The sequence below is a fragment of the Bos javanicus genome, chromosome 10 (assembly GCF_032452875.1).
Source record: "Bos javanicus breed banteng chromosome 10, ARS-OSU_banteng_1.0, whole genome shotgun sequence".
NCBI classification, from domain to species: domain Eukaryota; kingdom Metazoa; phylum Chordata; class Mammalia; order Artiodactyla; family Bovidae; genus Bos; species Bos javanicus.
Genome location: NC_083877.1, coordinates 58,827,888 through 58,849,346, shown reverse-complemented (window position 1 = coordinate 58,849,346; position 21,459 = coordinate 58,827,888). Strand labels below are relative to the sequence as shown.

The 21,459-nt window shown below is 46.5% G+C and overlaps 1 protein-coding gene across 1 annotated transcript in view; it reads right to left on the bottom strand.

Annotated features, from left to right (window-relative positions):
* The window catches only part of TNFAIP8L3 (TNF alpha induced protein 8 like 3), a 45,543-nt gene extending 40,813 nt beyond the window's left edge, over nucleotides 1–4,730 (bottom strand). Inside the window, exon 1 of the mRNA XM_061428773.1 lies at nucleotides 4,463–4,730. Coding sequence (XP_061284757.1) covers nucleotides 4,463–4,514 — 52 coding nt within the window. The 5' untranslated portion in view covers nucleotides 4,515–4,730. The remainder of the gene's footprint in view (nucleotides 1–4,462) is intronic.
* Nucleotides 4,731–21,459: the final 16,729 nt, after the last annotated feature.

Here is a 21,459-nt window from a genome sequence, read left to right as displayed (position 1 = left end):
CTGCCTCGCTTAAGGATACCATCCCCTCCGACTGTGTGGACACACCCTGGTAGCCGTGGCTCCAAGCCTAGGCCATCTCCCTACTTCATGTCTGTCAGACGTGGCTTCTGAAAACACAGCTCTCAGTCAGGGACATCTCTGCTCTACTATCAGCTCAGCTAGGGCTCCTTCAGTGCTGCCAGGACCAAGTTATTAAGACCCCCTCTAGTAAGTGGCTCTCCCTACATTCATCTAACTTTATTTCCCAGTACACCTTAGTATCCCAGAGGAGGGCATGGCAACCCAGTCCAGTATTCTTGCCTGGAGAATCCCATAGATGAGGAACCTGGCAGGCTACAGTCCATGGGGTCACAAAGAGTTGGGCATACTGAAGCAACTTTTAGCACACACACATGCACACCTTAGTATATGCCCTCCACTCCAATTTCTTCCCTGTTTATCTGTGCCTTTGCTCAATGGTGTCTGATTTCTGGAACACCTTACCTCCTCTTGGCTAACTACTGAATCCTATCTACTCCTTTGCCACTCTGTCTACCTGGACCAAGCTTAGGACCTAGGGAATGGGAAAGACAAGGAGGGCAAAGTCAGGAGCCTACTGTTTTCCCACTTCTTTTATTATCTTGAGGTTTCCTGATCACATCCCAACTCCATCACATGGAAACGCTTTTCTGTGGCACTTACCCAGCCACAGGGATGCTCCATCAGTGTGACTGCTTGGCGCTACCTCTGGGTAGAAGGAGCTTGTCTGTTTCAGCCGGGGTAGACGATCTCAGTTTTACAAGTCAGAAAGGAAAGAAACTGACACTGCTAATGTTTACTCGCTTGTTGCTTCTTAGGAAAAACTCTGAATCAGTGCTGAGTTAATATACCAAGCTCTAAGATTCCTGAGAGATGGATGGTGGGTTTGTAAAAGGAGAGACTGCCAAGTTGGGTCTCTGGAAAGAATCCAGTGTTCCATAAACGCTGTCTCTTTCCTAATCATAGAAAAAACCATAAAACTACAGAGAGGCAAAGGAGAGCTGCAGGCAGCAGAATGACATGGAAGCACCATCCTGTGCTTCTTGAAAACCAGAAAATGCAGATTAGGACAAATCTCATCCACACTCCCCCTTTGACCTTCCTATGCAGGGACTGCTCCATGAGAGAGCAGTACAGCAGATACTGCGGAGATCTTTGGAAAAGGCTCTTGAAAGGGGTACAGTAAAAACATTTCCTCACTCCTCTGCCAGTTTTTGACCAGGAAGGTTATGAGATGGGCAAAAATGGACAGCAGAATAGTGACTATCTCCCCTGTCTCCTGTTACCTTGAAGGGAAGGTGAACCAGTATGTGTGGGGATTAACCACTCTTCTATCGGAAGTGGCATAAAAATGGCTAACCTCCAGGTTAGAAGGTAGACTGGATAAGGTGTTCTCTACTTTGTGCAAATTTCTCTAGAGCTAGAAGAGATGGATGGTGAAAGCAGTAGTTTTGAAGGTCCCCGTCTTTATGCCTTGAACTAGAAGATGAGGATTAGAAGAGGTAACTTAAAAATAACCTCTCCCAAACAAACACATGTGCACACACACACACCTACACGAGACAGAGTGAAAAGGAGAAAATTCAAAACAAATCTTCTCAGGCAATTACATTAATGTAATAATAATGACAATAATACTAATTGTTTTATACATGTTATAAATGTTTTATACATGTTTTATAAATGTTATAAAATGTTATCCCCATTTTATAGATGAGGAAGTTAACTTGCCCATCAGGTGGTGCTAGTGGTAAAGAACCCGCCTGCTAATGCAGGACATGTAAGAGATGCTGGTTAGATCTCTGGGTTGGGAAGAACCCCTGGAGAACGGAATGGCAACCCACACCAGTATTCTTGCCTGGAGAATCCCATAGACAGAGGAGCCTGGTGGGATATGGTCCATGGGGTCGCAAAGAGTTGGACACAACTGAAGCAACTTAGAGCACATGGGGGTAGAGATTGAGACCCAGGTCTTTCTGATTTCAGAGTCCAGGCTCAGGACTTTAATACAGTCCATCTTACAGCAGGGCTTCTCTATAAGTTCAGGAAGGAGAGGGCATTGAGGAGGAAGCAGCCCTTCATCTCAGCTCCCTGTGAGGCGGATACACACAAATACACACATTAATACTCCAAGATGCCCCACTTTCTCTGCTGTCCTCAGTTACAAACCCACTCAGCTTGCACAGTTACAGGTCCACAGATGGATGTCATGTTACTTACAGTGACAGTGATCACCCCTATGGATAATTTAACCTGTATCTGAAGCTGCAACAGGAGTTCCCTTTCGATAGGATGTAGCCACAGCTAGGTGATGACTTAGCACTTAGTTTTGAAGGTGTGTCACGAAGACTTTAAGACTGAAAGTAATGAGTGACACTGAATGCCATTTAGCAGAATGACTTGTGACATTCAAATAAATGTTCAACTTGTGAGATTCAAGCACACAGAGGAAGAAGAAATGACTGTATAAAACAGTAAGGCACAAACAAATGGTGACAGCTCATAGAACTGGCTGCCCTATTCTTCACGGGATCCATCCAACCTTGGTAGTCACGGCTCAGCTGCTCTTAGCCGTGTAGAGGTCTTCCACACAAACAGACATGAACCCTCAGGGATATTCCTTGCTGAGCAGGCTGCCCGGAGAAGCAACCAGACCCTTCAGAACTCTTTTCCTCCCCTGTCATCCAAGTACCAACTCTTCTGAGTGTCTCTTGCTACCCGCCCCCCTCCCCCTTTTCCTCCCCTCCTCTTTCTCAAAGCCTCCTATCCTCCTTCCCTTCTCCATCAACTGACATAAAAGATCTGAAGGTGGGAGCCGGGAGAGCACCTTAGTTCCTGAGATTTTGAGAGAGTAAAGTTTCAGTATCAATGTATCCACCTCCCCTCCTCCTTCTGAACTCTAGAGATATACTTAGATACACACAAAACACCCACTGGAACTTTTAAATGATGGGAAGAGATCCACAAGCCACCTGTGAAACAAAAGCTTGGTGCTTCATAGTCATGGGAACACACAGGTTGGAGAAGAGCTCATGTTTATTAATTAGGTCCACACATACCTACAGAAAGCAGGTGGCCCTTGCACAGAGATAGGAGTCCTCACACATAGGCATCTTGACGATGCCACCTTGCTTCTCTGCCATCCTCTCTTCCCACCCAGCTGCCCTGTGAGGTGCAACAGAAAGGCAGTCACTCCGCCCTTGGCTAGGCCCTGGCTATGATTTATGGGTAAGCCACCTAACCCAGTTCTGGAATATGGAGATAATAACCACCAGGCTAGGTGCTGTGAGGATGAAGGAGAATAATATATGCAGGGCCTTTGGCACAGCTTCTGGCGCTGACTTGCCTGATTCCTGAGCCTGACTTTCCTACAGGCACGCCTGGGCTGATGGTGCCTCCTGACACTTGGTCCCCACCCTGGGGACCCTGGTCTGACAGTGGGAAGAGTGGGGACTAGTCTGGGACCTCCGATCTGTACCCGAGGACCCCAGCTCTCAGGTCACAGGTCTGCTGGCCAGGGCCAGCCTGCAGGGTGGCGTGGTGCGAGGGGAGCCACGGGTATGTGTGAGTACCATAGGTCTTCTGCCCCTGGACCCGTGGGCGGCGGGCGGAGCTGGCCAGTGGAGGTGGGCAGAGCCCGGCGGTAAGTCGACTCAAGGCTGTGGGTGGCTTCCTCCTGTTGCTCAGTATCAGGGAGAGGCGGGGGAGGACATTCATCTTTTTCCTAAGTAAGCATCCACCCATCGTTTCGATTAACTATCGATTGTGAAAAGCCGGCTGCGCCCCTTAAAGGCGAAGCTCGGCCCCCGCGCGCCGATGTGTCTGTCTCCCTGGACCCTTGGTGGGGGACCTCCTCCGCGTGTGCAGGGCAGCGATGGGCCAACGCTTCTGCACCGGCTCATCTAGCAACCTCGGGAACCGCAACCACGAGCTGTGGTTTGAATCCTGCCTGGCCACCCGCGGGGGCATTTTCTTCCCCGAGTGTCCTGTCACGCCCTCGGAGCCGGTCATCTGTTCCGCAGCGTCCCTGGAGCCCGGGGTTCGAGGACCCGGCCGGCTCTTGGAAAGTTATTTCAAAAAGCAGATGTGTTGCAACCCTCACTGCAGCAAACTACAGGGAACGGATTTCCCGAACCAACCCCCCTCCCCAACCCCGGCCCGATACCTCCCCACCTCCTGCCCCGGCCCGACGACCCGAGCCCTGCAGCGCGGAGAGCCACCCTCAAACGCACCTACTCTCCCTCCAGCGCCCAGATGCAATGGGGAGAAAACCCCAAAGCAAAGTCAGAGCGCAGAGCCGTCCCAGTCCCGGCCTGGAAAGGATCGGACTGTTGGGGATCGGCCTCCCGCCCGGCAGCTCCGAGAAATACTCGGGATTTCCCGCCCCGGCCTCCCCTCCTCAATGCCCCACTCTTCCTAGCGGGGCTGCCCCGACCCCTCGTACCTGCGGCGGTCCCGGGCTCGCCCTCGCTCTGCTCGCCGGAATCTGAATCCATGCCGCCGGCTGGCGTCCACAGCCGCCCGCCCGTCCCCGGGGCGTCCGGGGCCGGCGTCCGGACTCAGGCAGCCGCGTCGCACTCCGGCCGGGCGATGCGCGGCGGCCGCGGCAGGGGGCGGCTCGGAAGAGGCCAGCGCGGCCCGCTCTCCGCTCCCCGCGCCCGCCGGCCGGTGCCTGTGCGCGAGGCGAGCGCGGGGCGGAGGGTGGGGCGCGCCGGGAGAGCCGGGAGGAGGGCGGGGAGGCGCTAGCTGGGAGGAGCAGGAGCGTCCGGCGCCCCGCGGGCTCCAGACTGGGGTTAAATACCCGGGGCAGGCGCCGCTCCTCCACCCGCGCCCCGCGTCGGGCACCCGCAGCCCTGGACCTGCGGAGCCCGGCTAGGTCGTGCGAGTTGGCGATGCCGAGGCCCTTCCCTTGGGGGTGGCCAAGTTTGTAGAATTCTTAGATGAAAAACCAAGTTGGAAAAGGAGAGGTTCCGAGTGGGAATGCTGGGGCTGCCCAGGTTCGAGTCTGACTTCACAGTTAGGAGATCTTGGGCGAGTGACTTAACTTCTCTGTGCCTATTTCCTCACTTGGAAAATGGGGAAAATGAGAGTTCCCTTTTGTCCCGAATGGTGTGAGGGGAGTGTATAAATCATGCATGTGAGGGGCCGAGAGCAGGGCCTGGCACCTAGCGAGGAAGTAAACAGCGTGCGGCAGGTACAACTAACGCTGGTGGCTCTTCTCCCGGCGTGGGTGCGGCGGCCGTGGTCTGGAGCCCGAGCTGCCGTCCAAGGCAGGACTCCCCCTCCTGCTGGCCGAGGAGCCAAGCCATTTCCAGGCACAGACTCTGGCAAGAATGGATTTAAAAACCTTTACTTTAACATAGAGTGCTAAATTTCCTCAATACTCTCCTCCTTCCACTTTATAAAAGGAAAAAAAAAAAAAAAGAGAAGCAGTTGTATACTGATTTAGTAATTAAGAGAGTAAACTGGGGTGGGGGGGGAGGGAAATGCACGGAGCACTAAGGCCTGAGGGGATCCTTTGTTGTTAATTCCTGATTATCCACGCAGTCATATTTTCTTCCTGAACTGTCAGTTCCAACACTTACATAACCTTAAGCCGGCTTCTCAACATGTAAAGTGTGGGCAGAGAACAGGGACACACTTTATTGACCTGAGCAAAATGAAATTGGAAAGAGAAAAGTCTGCCCAAAAGAGCCATTTATTGTTTCCTCTGTGCACTCGTTTTAATCTCTACAATGACCCAGTGAGGAATTTGAAAAAAAAATTTTGTTTTGGAGGTCAAAACTGGTTGAAAGTTGGCAGTTTCGAAGATAACTTAAACTGTTATCTCCATTTTGAGATGTGGAAACAGTCTCTGAGCCTATGGTCTCAGGCTCAGTATATGTGGGTGAGCTGGGCCTTGAAATCTGATCTGATGTCTGGACTTTCTACTGACCACTAAGGTAGTGTCACAAGTGAGTCTGGCCTCTTGACTGCCTGGAGTCTGCCTCTTTTGGAGGAGGTCTGGACTTTTCAGAATGCAAATACAGTTCTCCTTTGGGTTCTCAGAAAACGTTTTCTGGATGGCAAAACTCATGGACTTAAGCTAGTAAGAGCTGGATGGATTTTATTGGAAGGGTTTAAAGAACCCTCGCTAGACGTAAGATCTTGGGCAAATGGTGTAACCTCCCTTAGTTTTCTCAGGTGATGGCATCTCCTTCATAGGGCGGTTGTAAGGGAGTGAGTGAAATAATGAGTGTGGAAGCTAGTTAGTACCCAATGCCTGGCACACAGTTCATGTTTGATAAATGGAAAGAACGCTCTTAGATTTAATGGATTCCATTTAGAAAAACAAAATATTTTAAAATCACAATTTTAAGTGAAAAGAAAAAAAGTCATAGCAACAGTTGGATAAAAGTTGACACTCAAAAAACAAATAGCTGGGTCATTAAAAAAAGTTTGGCAACATGGCTTTGTAGTCCTAAGGAAAAACAAGGATGATAGCATCAGAGAACAGAGCATATTGGATTGAAAAGTCATCCAGCTTCCTCTAAGGGCCATGCCTAAATTCAGCAACAGGAAATGTGAAACTTTCTCTGCCCCCCTAGACCTACTTTTCTGGCACTTGGTGGAAGCTTTTTTTATTTTTCTTTTTTGTTTGTTTTAATGGACAGGTGATCTGGGTTGAAGACAGAAATATCACTGAGACATCCACACATCTTAGCGCAAACAGGGAAACTGACTATTGGAACTTGATCAACAGTAAACAAAGTACTGGGAGTGCAATTAACAACAGAGATATGTACGTCAGTCATCAGCTCTTTACTGAGTACATAGTACATTTTAGACCAGATATTCTGAGGGCAGAGGGTATGTGTGTGTGTGTGCTCAGTCATGTCTGACTCTTTGCAACTCTGGGGAGAGAGAGGGCTGGTCAGAGTGCTCCTGAGAAGTCTACGAAGTGAGTCGGCAATAAGCAACACCAACTCGTTTAGCCATCCCTGTATTTAATCATAGTTGCTGCTAAGTCGCTTCAGTTGTGTCCGACTCTGTGCGACCCCATAGATGGCAGCCCACCAGGCTCCCCCATCCCTGGGATTCTCCAGGCAAGAACACTGGAGTGGGTTGCCATTTCCTTTTCCAATGCATGAAGGTGAAAAGTGAAAGTGAAGTCGCTCAGTCGTGTCTGACTCTTAGCGACCCTGTGGACTGCAGCCCACCAGGCTCCTCCGTCCATGGGATTTTCCAGGCAAGAGTACTGGAGTGGGATGCCATTGCCTTCTCCGAGGTTTTAATCGTAGTATATGTCTGCAAAAGGAGGCAGATGTAGAATGAAAAACTGAATGTGGAATTAAACAATGGAGAAGAGAGATCCAAACCAAATAAAATCTCCATTCCAATTTCCTATGATATGCAATCTGTTGTCATGGGATAGCAAGACAAAGGGAAATGACTGCTGGCACGCAAGTGGGTTTAATCAGGAACATTAGTGGAACATACCTTATCTGTCCTCCCAGTGTGGAAAAATCTGTATAAGAGAAGGAAGTCCTTAAAATAGTATCGCTTGATCATCATCTCGACAAAAAAGGGGAAATCTGAGGTGTTGAATCTCAGATTTACAAACCAATCCTAGTATGTTTCTTTAAAAGAAAGAAAGAGAAAGCTCTTAGAAAAGGGGAAAGGACTTCCGTGGTTCCTCTGTATATTTTTAGAAGAATGGCATCACTTTGCAGACTTGAATCTAGACTTATAAACCACTTTCCTCAGTGTTTCCACTACATCTTTTCAGCTTGGCTACTCTTCAGACATGAACATTTCTAACTCATATTGGTCATTTCTTAGCTTCAGCTAATGAAATCGGTGGCTTTTTAAGGAAATTTGTCTGGTGGGAAAAGCATATTTATTTGTAAGGCGACAAGAAACAGATAATAAAGTAGATCCATTTCTTCTAACACGATAATACTCCTTTAATCCAAGCCAGTTCTATGACTCATCTGCCTGTCTCCTCTTGTGGGATGGAAAGGGAGCCGTCTGCAACCTTCGGCAGGCAGCCGGGAGGAGAGAGGGAGGGAGGTTCCTCTCCCAAGCTAGGGCTGCTGTTCTGCTTTGAAAATTCACAGGGTTCTGGAACTGCCATTTCTTTGGGCTGAAGTGGCCCTTGGTACTTTGGAACCAGATCTCGCCTGGGACCGCCTCATTTTTAATAACTCGTCTCGAGGTGGTTGCTGGCACCAAGGAAGCTTCTGCCCAGAGCCAAGGTGACCTCCATGGGGCTCTGGGCAAGCTGGACCAGTGGGGTTTGAGCTTGCTTCCTATCCATCTGGCAGAACAAGATGCTGGAAGACAGCCTTGAAAGAAGGGGATTTTCCTATTTTTTTTTCCTGGCTAGCAAAATAATTTTTATTGTTACCCATCCCACCTTGCCTTATTTCAAAAGCAATGCACATCACTGTAGAAAAAAAAAGGGGGGGAAAACTTACAAGCAAAAGAAGATTTTAAAATCCATTCGTAATTCCACCAGTGGCATTAATTATTAGCAAATCTTTTGAAAAATATCCTTCTTTGTGTGTATAGCAATCTGCTTTTGTAACTTGCTTTTTCCTTTTAACAGTGGTGAACATCACTCCATCTACTGTCTGACAACATGATTTTTAAAAGCTGCACGATATTCTATTATATGGGTGTACCATAGGTATTTAAACATCCTCTATTGTTGGGCATACAGGTTGTTTCCAGTTTTCTGCTAAAATAGCATCAGTGAATATCTTCATGTCCAAATCTTTGCACCTGTCTTTAATCAGTGTCTGTCAACCTTCAGCAGCCTCCATTGTTCTTGGGAGGAAAAAACAAGACAGAAAATTATGGCTAACAAAATAATAGCTGTATCTATCCTGAAACATTAAGGTTATCAAGAATTTTAATGAGCACGATCCCTCTTGGCAGAGGATGGGTTAGTTGAGTTCATTCTTGAATTTATCAAGCATTGATTGAGCTCAGAGGGCATTTTTATGGGTTGAAGCGAGGAATAGAGAACATCCTTCTGCATTTTTTGGTGGGCACTGTGTCCTCTGCACAGTCCCATCCATGTCCAGACACCTGTGGGGATGCAGGGGTGGAAGAAGCTGGTCATTTGGGCTTCAGGCTGTTCTCCCAGGCTTTTAGTTCTGCCCTCATGAGCTGCCTACAGGACAGCTTCCTGAGCAGCAAATGCAATGATAGCGACTCTAAAGCACAGATTCAGAGGGAGAGGGAAGTTGAAAAAGAGGGAAGAGGAAGAGAGATAAAGAGGAAAACTCCATGGCCCCAATCTCTGTTGTGTTTTGGCTCAGCTTCCTATGGGGCTGCTTGTAAGCCTTTTAAACAGAAGGAGCAGGATCATAGGTTTGGCCCCGCTGGGAGTCCCCCTGATTACATATGGTATCTTGGGCCCCATGTGGCATTCCGTCTGGGGGCTGCAGGTTGTGAGGGTGCTGTATTGGAGCTGTTCTTATAACCATCCGCAAGGCTTGTATATGGGCACCCTAAATGAAGGATTTTGCTGTGCTATATGTGTTCCCATCTTCTTGGATCCTTCCTGGTGTGGAAAGGGTCAATTTATTCCTACTGGGGAGAAGGGTGGTCTCAAGACCCATGAAACTCAAGCAGCAACTAGAATCCCTCCAGTTTAGGGACATAAGAGAGTACCCAAAGACTATATAGGGGCAATATTGCCCCAGCTTTCTAAAGTAAGAAAGGAGTAGATTTCAGGAATCACAGATCCATAACAGGCCTTTTTGGCCACTCTTTAGAAAAAGTCTGGAACAAGTAGGTTTATTTTTGTTTAAAGAAGAAAGTGGTGATCACCAGCAGCCAACATGGGCTCATTATGATGTTCCATTAAGATGACCATGTTAACTTTCTTTAAACAGTATCATTAGGTGAATCAAGATAATTTTATTTAACTTTAAGGCAGCAAGTATTAGTTAAGCACTCTGTACTTGAAGTGAAGAGAGCTGACTGCCGTGGATATTATACATTGTGATATAAGTACAGAATTTGATAAAGTCTTGCATAATTCCTTTGCTGTTTGTGGATCTAGAACTGGTTGAGCAGCACCACCCGGTGAGGCTTGATTCATAGTTCTGAGTTAACTCGAAGGGAGATCTCCAGTGGAGTGACACAGAGCTCTGTCCTTTGCTCTGGTCTAACTCTATTCTTTTTCTTCCTCCTCCTCTTCTTTTTAAACCAGCGCTTTGGAGGATGAATTTGGTTGTGCTTATCAAATGTGTGGTTACCCTGCTAAGACAGGTCAGGAAAGACTTGAAATCACATAGGAAAAAAGTACATGGGTCTTGATAGTCCATAGACTCTACATGAGTCAGCAGTGGGATGACTGCTGCATTGCTACACGAAGGGCGGGATTAGTCCTCTGTTTCTGAGCTGGTGTTCGGGTCACCAGGGCTCTTGTGAACATCTGGTACCACATCCCAGGGAGCTCCCAGAAGGAGGGATACCAGAACAGTGAAGGAGGTTTGGGAAGTATTCTGTATACGGGAGTTTGAATGTCAGGCTTGGGAAAGAAAGAAAACAAGACATGACAGGATGGATGTCCTCAGACGTGTGAAGACCTAGACTCTAGGCCGATAGGGAACTAGAGATCAGTGTTATAAGTTACACACTGTTACAAGTTACACACAGTATTATAAGTTGCACGCTGATCTGTAACACTATGGGTCCGTGTTACATGAAAGCAGAATTTGTATTTAGGGCCATTCCTGGCCTGCTTGTCCTCAGATCCATCCTTGCACGTTCTCTGCCCTGTATGGAGGAAGTGCTGGCCGTTGCAGGTTGCATTTGCCGTCCTGTGATATGAGCTAGTTGCTAGCTGGATCTAGCAATGTGAAGCACTGGCAGAAGACTGGAGGACAGGGCAAGAAAGAGCCGGGATATTCTCTCCAGCCCTCCATCCTTCAGTCCTGTGACTGTTGCTGTATCTCTTCCCTGGCTCCAGCTCCCACTGATGGACCCACTGTAGTTCCAGCTTCCATCAGATGACCATGGCCTCTGGGTTCCAGTAATAGCACATCCTCTCTTTTTTTCCCTCCAGCCCAGGATGGCAGTGGCTTCCTGCTGTTGCTAATATCTAGGCTTCCTTGGGGTTCCCCAGGTGGTGCTAGTGGTAAAGAATCCATCTGCCAAGCAGGAGACACAAGAGATGCGGGTTTAATCCCTGGGTGGTGAAGATCCCCTGGAATAGGAAATGGCAACCTGCTCTTTTTGAGACAATCTTATAGACAAAGGAGCCTGGTGGGCTACAGTCTATGGGGTCACAGAGAGTCGGACATGACTGAGCACAAACACTCCAGGGCACAAACACTTCCCTCTGGCTTCTCAGCTCTTCCATCCCCCTGTAACTGGTCCCCTGCATTATTCTTTTAAAAATTATGTATTTTCAGAATTGGGATTAGAACTCAAGGCTCCCGACCTGAGATCAGCACTCTTTTCATTTCATGTTGGCTCTCTCCTCCTGTACAGATTTTTATTAACCATCCACCCATGGTTTCTATTAGTCACTCTTTTGATCTATGGGAGGGAAAATTGAGTCTCCTAAATCCTTTTTTTAAAAAAATTCTCTTGTGATTATGTGACAACCTAGTTCAATAATACTCGCTAATTATTTTACAGAACAAATACCGCTCGCCAAGTGTTGAGTGGAACCTTTTTTTTCCTCCCTTCAAAGCATTTTGTACTTAGAAAAGCTAAATACACATTCCAATCTGGAAGATTCCATTTATATAAGTCTCTGATTTCATAATGTCTATGTTGAATTGAGGGTTGTAGAAAAGGAAAGGAATGCTCAAGGCCACCTAGTCTAACCCCATCACTTTAAATGTAAAGAAACAGGTTCAGAAAGATGGAGTGGCTTTCCCAACTTTAGGAGCAGAGTGGGGCAAGAACCCAGGTCTCAGGTCTGAGTTCAGGATACTTATACCGTCATGCTCATTTATGGGCTGTTTACTGTCATTTACTACATCCCTTTTTCAATCTGCTTCTGCCTTCAGTTCCCAAATCTCTTCCCAGTGCTGTCTTTCCCTTCTTTTGAACTCCTGCTTACCAGGGTTTCAGTAGCCCATCTCCACTTGGAATGGAATTATCAAAGTAGGAGTTGACTAAGCCCTTTTTCAAATTTCTTTATCTCATTAAAAAACTTACTTTGGCTCCTTCCCCTTCCCTTCTTTCTCCTCCACTCCCCTTCTTTCCTGGATTCTCAGATTTTCCATTCTTCTCTCCTCCCTAGCCAACATTTTTCCTTCCCACCAAATCTTCTCTTGGCATGGCCCGTTAACTGGTCTCTCCCTTTTGTGTTCAGTCATCCCAGTTGAAGCCATCAACACTTGTAAGAGAGGAATCTTTCAAGCCCTGGATCTTATTCCTGGTTGCCATAAACCTTTGATCATTCTCTGAGGAAAGCCATAAATTAATGCCATTCCTTGGCAGGCCCCCTGGGCCTGTCCAGATCACTTCCCTGGCCTCTCAGTTACGTATGTGATCATCTTAACACCTCAAACACTATAGCATAGATGGGAAATCCTCCCCTAGCCAAGAATGTAATATTTATTCTAGGTCAAACTATTAACATATATAATCCCTTGGGAATTTCCATTGTTTCAACAACTTTCTCTTTTGGCTGTCAGTATCAATCTTAGCTGGTCTTTAGATCTTTCCAAATTTATGTTATCTGGACAGTCATGAGTGATCAGATTTACTGAAGCTCTTTCAGGATAACATCATTACAATATAATATTTGAGTCACCATGACCCTGTTCAAATAAACTAATCCTACCCCCAAACAGACACGTTGACAACATATTTCCAGTTGGCTTAATTATATTCTTCTATCCTTCCAGATTTTGTGTTACTTTCTTCCAATGTGGATTTTGTCAAGTCACATACTTATCAAGAATCCAGGAACTCACTTTACCCTTCACATTCCTATAATTCATACTTTAATTTCTCTTGATGAAGTTGATAAGTCCAAGGATCAAGTATTGGATTTCTGTCCCAGGAAACAAGTGTAGGGAACACCTGTCTCCTTCCTTGGTCCAGGTGATACTGCTGTAAAGAGTTAGCAGGAACAGGAAGTGGTCCAAAGGAAAGAGGCAGCCTTGGACACCAGAATCCTAACCCCATTGTGCTCTCCTCTCCGAGACTGGACGGTGAGTCAGAGCAACACTAACTCTCAGTTCCGGAAATCACATCTTTCCAAAATCTCCACAGTTACCTAAGGTACCAACAGCCTCCCAGTTCCCCACATTTGTCTTCAAATTAGTTCTGTGATTTTTTTCGGGGGGGGGTCTTACTTCCACTTTGGCGTTCACAGTTCTATCAAATTCTAATGCTATTTCTTCCACAGATCTCTTGATTTTATTCTTTCATTTCCAAATCCACAGTCTCCCTCCTTCCAGCTCTTTACCTGTGTCTTGAATGCTGCAACAACACACTTCCTCCAGCCTTGCCCAAATAAATGCCCTGTACCCAAGCCAGAGCTCAGGCTCCCTCAACCATCACTCTTTTTCATCTGAGAGCTTGTGTCTTCACCATCCTGCTCTACTCCCTATGCCCAGGACAGCCTTGAATTTATGTCAAAACAAAGAACTTGCCAGAGTATCAGCAATGATGGTTTGTCCCAGTGCACCCTGTTTCAGTCTCTCTCTGCTTCCTGCCTTAATTTCTCTGACTCTCTGCTTGCTGAGGTGTTGGCCCCTTTTCCTTCTTCCCCTAACATAAGGCCTGCCTCCTTCCAGCCAGCCGGGATGCTTTGCTTTGACAGCTAGAGGTTCTGACTCCCTGGCTTGGCCTTAGGCCCTTGTCCCCAGAATTACCCTCATGAGAATTTTGGGCCAGCAATCCCTGGTGTTCCTGGAACCCACATCTTCTTGGCTTTGCTTCCGGACCACTAAGTGTTGGGTAATTTCTGGCATGTCAGAGTGAAGACACCTGGATTTTTGTCATGAACTTGATGTGTGAGTTTAAATAAGTCAGGGCTGCCTGCCTCAGCCCTCTTCAGATGCCAGTTCTGAGGACCTTCAGCTTGCCATCTTGCATGCCTTGAACATATCCACCACTTCCCTGCTAATGTCCGAAACTGTCCTGACCAAGCCCCTTTCTCCCGGCACAAGACGAGGAGTGGGATGAGTCTTGTCTGTAGCCCGGCACTCAGCATACCCTGGGTCCCTGCATGTTCACTGAGCCACAGTTTCTCCTTTGGCTCTGTCCCCCAGACTGTGTAAACAGTGTGCTTGGGTCTTACCTCAGTGTAAGAGGTAAGAGGTAAATGGTTTGATATTAAAACTCCAACTAAAAATCTTATTTTATCTGCTTAAAAAAATCACCATAATATATAGTGGAACTATATGTAAACTTGTTCTGTATTTTCCAACTCTCCTGTAAACGTGTTATCATAGTTTCATAATATAAGAAACTTAAAATTAAAAAATAAAGTATGCCTTCCCACAGAAGCCCCTCCCCACCGCCTGGTCATTCTAATAGCCCTTCTTGTGCACCATTATCTCATTCTTGCGGTATGGGAATACTGTGTTCAGTATTCTAAGAGCTAGTGCACTGAGATTTGTACTTCTGTTTTGTTTCCAATCCAAATTGATTATTTTTTTCAGTTTTCATCCAGATGTTTGATATCATGTAAACACAGCTTGAAAGTGTTCCTGAACTGCTTACAGATGTACACCAGTGAAATACTTTCCAAATTATATATAATGATGCTCTATTTATATCTGTACCATAGTCTCTGGCTTGAGTTTTAACTATAAGACTAAACTGGAAAAAAAGTGAAAAATTCACATATGTGGATGATTTGTCTACTTGATTAAAGACTCCAGATATTTGGACATATTCAGGAATTGACATTGTTTCCAACTGAATGCAGGCATATCTGTAGCCATGATATTCTGAACTGAATGTTTGTGTCCCCATTCATATGTTGAAGCCCGACTTTGAAGGTATTTGGAGATGAGTTCTTTGGGAGGTGATTAGGGTTAGATGAGGTTATGAAGGTAGGGTCCTTATAATGGGATTAGTGTCTTTATAGGAAGAGATAGAAGTGCATGAGCTCACACAAAGAAAGGGTCATGTGAACACACAGTGAGAAGGTACTGTGCTGTGCTGTGCTTAGTCGCTCAGTCTTGTCTGACTCTTTGCGATCCCATGGACTGTCACCTGCCAGGCTCCTCTGTCCATGGGGCAAGAATACTGGAGTGGGTTGCCATGCCCTCCTCCAGGGGATCTTCCCAACCCAGAGATCAAACCCAGGTCTCCCACATTGCAGGTGGATTCTTTACTGTCTGAGCCACCAGGGAAGCCCAAGAATACTGGAGTGGGTAGCCTATCCCTTCTTAGGGGATCTTCCTGACCTAGGAATTGAATTGGGGTCTTCTGCCTTGCAGGAGGATTCTTTACCAGCTGAGCTACCAGGGAAATGAGAAGGTGGCCAGGTGCAATTCAAGAGAAAACCTCTCGTCAGAACCTGACTATGCTGGGACTTTGATCTCAGACGTCTAGCCTCCAGACTGTGAGTAAATAACATTTCTTTTGTTTAAGCACCCAGTCTATGGTATCTTGTTGTGGAGACTGAGCAGAATGATATACATGGGGACCGAGAATCTGCTGCTTCATTCAGTGTCTGTTCACTGTGACTCTCAAACCTGCTGTATATAAGCCAAGACATTCTTCCTTGATGTTTGGCACCAGAAGGACACCCTGTAAGCCCTTTAGATCTACTTAATTCTCATCAAGGCTTAGTTGCAGATACAGTATTTATGGGTGATTGCATAAAAGGTATTGTATTGTCCAAAGATGTTACAGTCTGGCCAAATTTCTGGCCCACAAAATTGTAAGGAAAATAAAATGGTAGTTGTAAGTCACTAAATTTGGGGGTAATTTGTTATGCATCTCTAGTAACTGTAAGAGATATACATTTCATTGATTCCTGTCAGTAAAATCCCACCCCTGAATCAAGCCCAACCAACAGAAAGCCTACCTCGGTTGGATTGTTTTTGAGTAGCCCTCAGGTGTGGTGCCCTGGTTTGTACCAACAGACAGGATCAGAGGCAGCTGTTCTGTAGAGATACTGTTGAGAGGGGATCAAGGTCACTTAGAGCTCAGTGCAGGAAAAGTTGTGTTTCTTGGGAGCAGTTGGTATCTTACAAACACTGTGAATATTATTTTTGTTCAGCTTTTCCTCTTTGCTTTGGCTTCTAGGAAGCTCAGGACTAATTCTGTGACCAACATATAACAATTAATCTTATTTCTTTATATCCTTCTGTATCTATTTTATAAGCCCCTTAAAAATACTTTTGGAACAAGTGTTTTGATGCAATTGGGCTATAAATGAATTAATGCAGGAATGAATGTCCCTCAAATCACCTTAAAATTTAAGAATGTTATTAGATTGAGCTAGTTCCAACATAAAGCTTTATTATAACTTTATTAAAAACCAAACATATCTTGTGTGCATGCATGCTAAGTTACTTCAGTTGTGTCTGACTCTTTGTGATCCTATGAATAGGCTCCTCTGACCATGGGATTCTCCAGGCAAGAATACTGGCATGGGTTCCCATGCCCTCTTCCAGGGGAGCTTCCTGGCCCAGGGACTGAACCTGTATCTCTTACATCTTTTGCATTGGCTGGCAGATTCTTTACCACTAGCACCACCTGGGAAGCCCACAAAATTGTAAGCAAAATAAAATGGTAAGATAAAACATATCTTACATTATCCAAAACAAAACTACAAGAAGCTAAAAGGGACCATCTAGACTGGAAGTTAAAAGAAATAATAATCCACTGCAAAGTAATATAACATCATTTAGTAAGTTAACAATGAGGCATTTCAACAGGAAAAGTGTATTTATTGAGCACCCATTGGCTTGTGGGCATTTTGTAGATCCTTTATGTATTAATTTGTATTTCAGTTCAGTTCAGTTCAGTCACTCAGTTGTGTCTGACTCTTTGCGACCCCATGGACTGCAGCACGCCAGGATTCCCTGTCTATCACCAACTTCCGGAGCTTGCTCAAACTCATGTCCATTGAGTCGGTGATGCCATCTAACCGTCTCATCCTCTCTCATCCCCTTCTCCCCCTGCCTTCAATCTTTCCCAGCATCACAGTCTTTTTCAGTGAGTCAGTTCTTTGCATCAGGTGGCCAAAGTATTAGGCCAAAGTAATGGATTAGATTGCATTTAATCATGCTTCATCCAGATGGCCCTATGGACATATCTTAAGTTCAAATGAAAAAACTGATTAGAGAGTTTGAAAAGCTTGTCCTGGTCACACAGCTAAGTGGGAGAATTAAGCTTCGGACTCCATGCCCTTTCCAGTTATGGTGGGAATTGATAACCACCCTGAGGTACACATGGGTTAGAGTGCTTCTCCAGGCATAGGTCAAATCCTCTTCAAGTGCAGATGCATCTCTTTCATGGGAATGGGGTTTTGCTGCAACTAGTCCTGCTGGAGGAGGGAAACAGAGGCCTGGAGTACAGCAGGTGGGGATGCATAGGAAGCAGAGACATGCCCCCAGGGGACAGCCTCTTACACAATCCTCACTTTCTGAGCTGTTTTCTTTTCCCCCTTCCATATTATCACCACCACACCCCACCCTCCTCAGAAGAATATCATTGCTTCTTCAGAGAGACTCCTGAAAAACTCAGATGTTGGCCACCACTGTGGGTGAGGTTTCTGCTTGTTTCTGGGCCCTGGCACATAGAGAGGCATTTGCCTTTTCTCTTCACATCCAGATGGAAGGGGCTTCCCTGGTGGTTCAGAAGATAATGAATCTGCCTGCAATGCAGGAGAGCCGAGTTTGGTCCCTGGGTCAGGAAGATCCTCTGGAGAAGGAAATAGCAACCTACTTCACTATTCTTTGGAGAAGGGAATGGCAATCCATTCCAGTATTCTTACCTGGAGAATTCCATGGACAGAGAAGGCTTGCAGGCTATAGTTCATGGGATCACAAAGAGTCAGACATGACTGAGCAACTAACACACACCAGTATTCTTGCCTGAAGAATTCCATGGACAGAAGAGCCTGGCGGGCTACAGTCCATGGGGACACAGAGTTGGACGTGATTGAGCGACTAACACTTTCAATTTCATGGACAGAAACTGGAAAAAGGTGTTCTTGGTACTGAAATAATTCCTTTCAATGGGTTCAGCTAGGAGATCAGGCCAGCATCATGACCATGGGCTTCTAGGCAGTGCCTGGACATTCTTGCATTTCATGGCAAGAAGGGTTCGGTAAAGATCCCCTGCTGGCTGCATCCTCTGCCACGCAGTGATTTTAAGCCCCAGAGAGAAGAAACCCAGACCTGTGGGCAAGAACTCCATCCAAGCCCTGACTGCATGCTGTTATTTATCTGGATGATGCCCCTGGAACTATGACCTAAATTCTCAAATCTCTCTAATGGCTTGCCTGCATAAATGGACTTTTAGCTGCTATTAGAGTTAACCTTCTAAGTAGGCATGAGGTTATTTAAGGGGTGTGGTTTGGGTAAGCCAAACAGCTCCATACCTTCTCTCCTGCTGGGCATGTGCCTAAAGTCCCACCATCAGGGATTCAGATCACAGCACCAAGAGGAAGCTTTTAGTGTACAAGAGCCTCTTAATAAAAACATCCCTAGATGGATACTTGGAGCAGATCCAGGGGAGTCCCAGGCTGAAATGCTGCCTTCTCTACGCTCAGCCCCTTCTCCCTGTTCCTGCAGCTGGTACCTTCATTAGGCCATATGTACTCAGTCCTGGTTGGTTCTAGAGCCAGTTCAGTATGTGAGTTAGTGTCTTTCACCTACCAGCAGATGAGGTTTGGCAGTTGACTCACTCACTCACTCACTCATTCACACAGTTTTTGTTGAGCAGCTCCATGCTCAGGTGCTAGACATTTGGCTGGACTCTGAGGATACTGGCAGGAGCAGAGTCCTGGCCATCATGGGGTGTACATTATGCTGGAGGAGGCAGACAAGTTCACTAATAAATGTGCCATGGGTCAGAGGGTGATGAGCACTGTGAAGAAAATAAGGGGCTGGATGTGCCGTGTTTCACATGGGCAGACAGCAAAGTTCTCTCGGATGAAGTGACAGTGGGGCAGAAGCTGTGTGCAGTGAGCCAACAAGTGAGCCAAAGACATGGGGAAGTGTGTCCCAGGCAGAGGGGCACAGGCTGTGCTGGAGGACCCCCAAGGGCCTGGGGGAGCTGGGAGAGGCATGGGGAGGGAGTCAATGAGGAGGACAGAGTGGGAGGCGGGCAGGAGTGGTCATTCCACATTCCCTGTCTGAGTGCCTGGAAGGCTTGAAGTAAACCCTGGTAGACAGCACCGGCCAAGCCACGGCATCTCTCCCAGAGAGCCAGGTACCTGCATCCCAAGCCCCAGCTTATCTGGACGACACCCTGGAAACTGCCTGCCAATTCCCCTAGAGCTGTAACCCTGTGCCTCCCTCTGCATCAGCAAGGACCATCCCTCTGCTGGCTCCTGTAGCCTCCTCCCTGCCCCCACTGTGGCCCCTATAACCTTCCCTTGGTCATCCCCATCCCCTACCCCTGACATTAGGGTGGGAGCAGGCACCTTGCAGGTTGGTTCTCCTTAGCTCTAGCTCAGCCACCTGTTGGCTTCTGTGCCACCCACTGTGTGCCTGGCCAGTCCTCCCACCGCATTCCTGGGGCTGGCTTGTTTGCACAGAATCACTGCTCAAAGCTATAAGATGCTTTGTGGACAAACACCTTCCACCTTCTGATTTTGTCCAGGGCTCACCCTGGGTAAGCCTTTTCCTGCCCTTGGGAAATCCATTGAGTACTTGGTGTGTGCTAGGCACTGTGCTTTACATTTGTCAAGATTATCAAGATTTTCCAGTAAGATAGATGTTACTAAATTTTATCCCCATTTTACAGATGAGAAAATGGAGACTCAGAAAGGCTAAAGCGTTTGCTAAAGATCATACACAGCTGGTAAGCGGTGAAATTTCAGGTGAAACCAAATCTGTCTTTCCCCAGAGCCCCTCCCATAAAAATGAAGAGTTGAATGTATTCAGAAAGAGGTTTTGAACTGAGAATTGTAACAGGGACAGCCCTGCAGCTCCAGCATGGAGGAGCTGCTCCGTGCATTTTGCCTGCGTTGTTCACCCAGCAGGAATGAAGATCCTGAAAACTGTTCTGCCAGTCCTCACCAGTGATGGCTCTGCTATGCCAGCATCCCAAACCATGCTGCTCCTCTGGCCCAGAGCTCCCTGATTGCAAGTGAAAAATGCCTGCATTTATAGTACTTCCCCTGATGCATAAATGTTCTTTTTTCTGGCCTGCATGCCTGGCCTCTTACATCAAACGTTCGCCCTCTGGGTACCATGGATTGGGAACACAAAGCTAATTATGGCTCAGTCTCTGCTGTCGTGGGCACCCCAAAGAGATGCCCTTTTGAGATGGCTGCTTCCTGCTCCTGTTATTCTGAGGAGAAGCCCACGCTGCTGCCTTTCCCCACAATCCCCCTCAGGTCTGCAACTTCTTAATGAGCACCTATTACCTGTGAGATTTGATCCTGGGCCTGCTTAGTGAGAAATGAGATCTTTTTAGTCTTAAGGAGTCAATTAGCAAGATTAGGGGGTGGGGGGAGAGACAGGGTACATGGACGACAATAACCCATAAAACCCTATTAGCAGGCAGAACAGAGCCTTTTTCTTGCTTAACTACGTGCCTAAAAACAAAACAAAAATGAAAGACAATGTTATTTCAACAAGATGAGCCTGAAATGAAAATGGACATGATATAAAAACTTTTTCATAGACCATTCAAACTGAAAATTATGTTTTAGTAAACTTTTCTTTTTGCAAACTTCCACATTTACCTCAATTTTTGGAGGAATTTTCAGGAGATTATGAAGCTTCCATGAAACTATGTAAGTCTGTTTTTGTTCAGTCTCCAGATGTAAACCTCATTGGGAAAGTCGACCTCCACTTTGAGAAATAATGGCAAAAGCATAGAATTGTATGCAATTTCCCTTGGTTCATTTGGAGACATCACAGTATAATTCGTTTTCTATTGCTGTTTCATTGGTGGTCTCCCCTCTTCCTCAGGGATTGCTGATGAGGCTCCTGACAGGCTCTCCCCAGGGGTACTTCGGGGAGATGATTTCTTTAGATGGCACCTTGGGGCACAGGAAGGTACCAAAATCGTCCCTGTCACCATGTGTGGCCCCAGTAACCTGCCACAGTACCCCAGATTTCACCAGTAAGGCTTTATTCCCTTTGGTGATGTGTGTGAACTTGTTTTGAGGGAATGATGGTAATGCACCGGAGCTCTTTCTACAAATGAACTCTTGTACCAGAGGCCTAGATATACAGAAGTCAGATGTGAATTAGGGAACTCCCTCTTCTTGCATTCTAGACAACCCTACACAACCCCTCCCACCAACCACCATCCTCTCCACAGCCT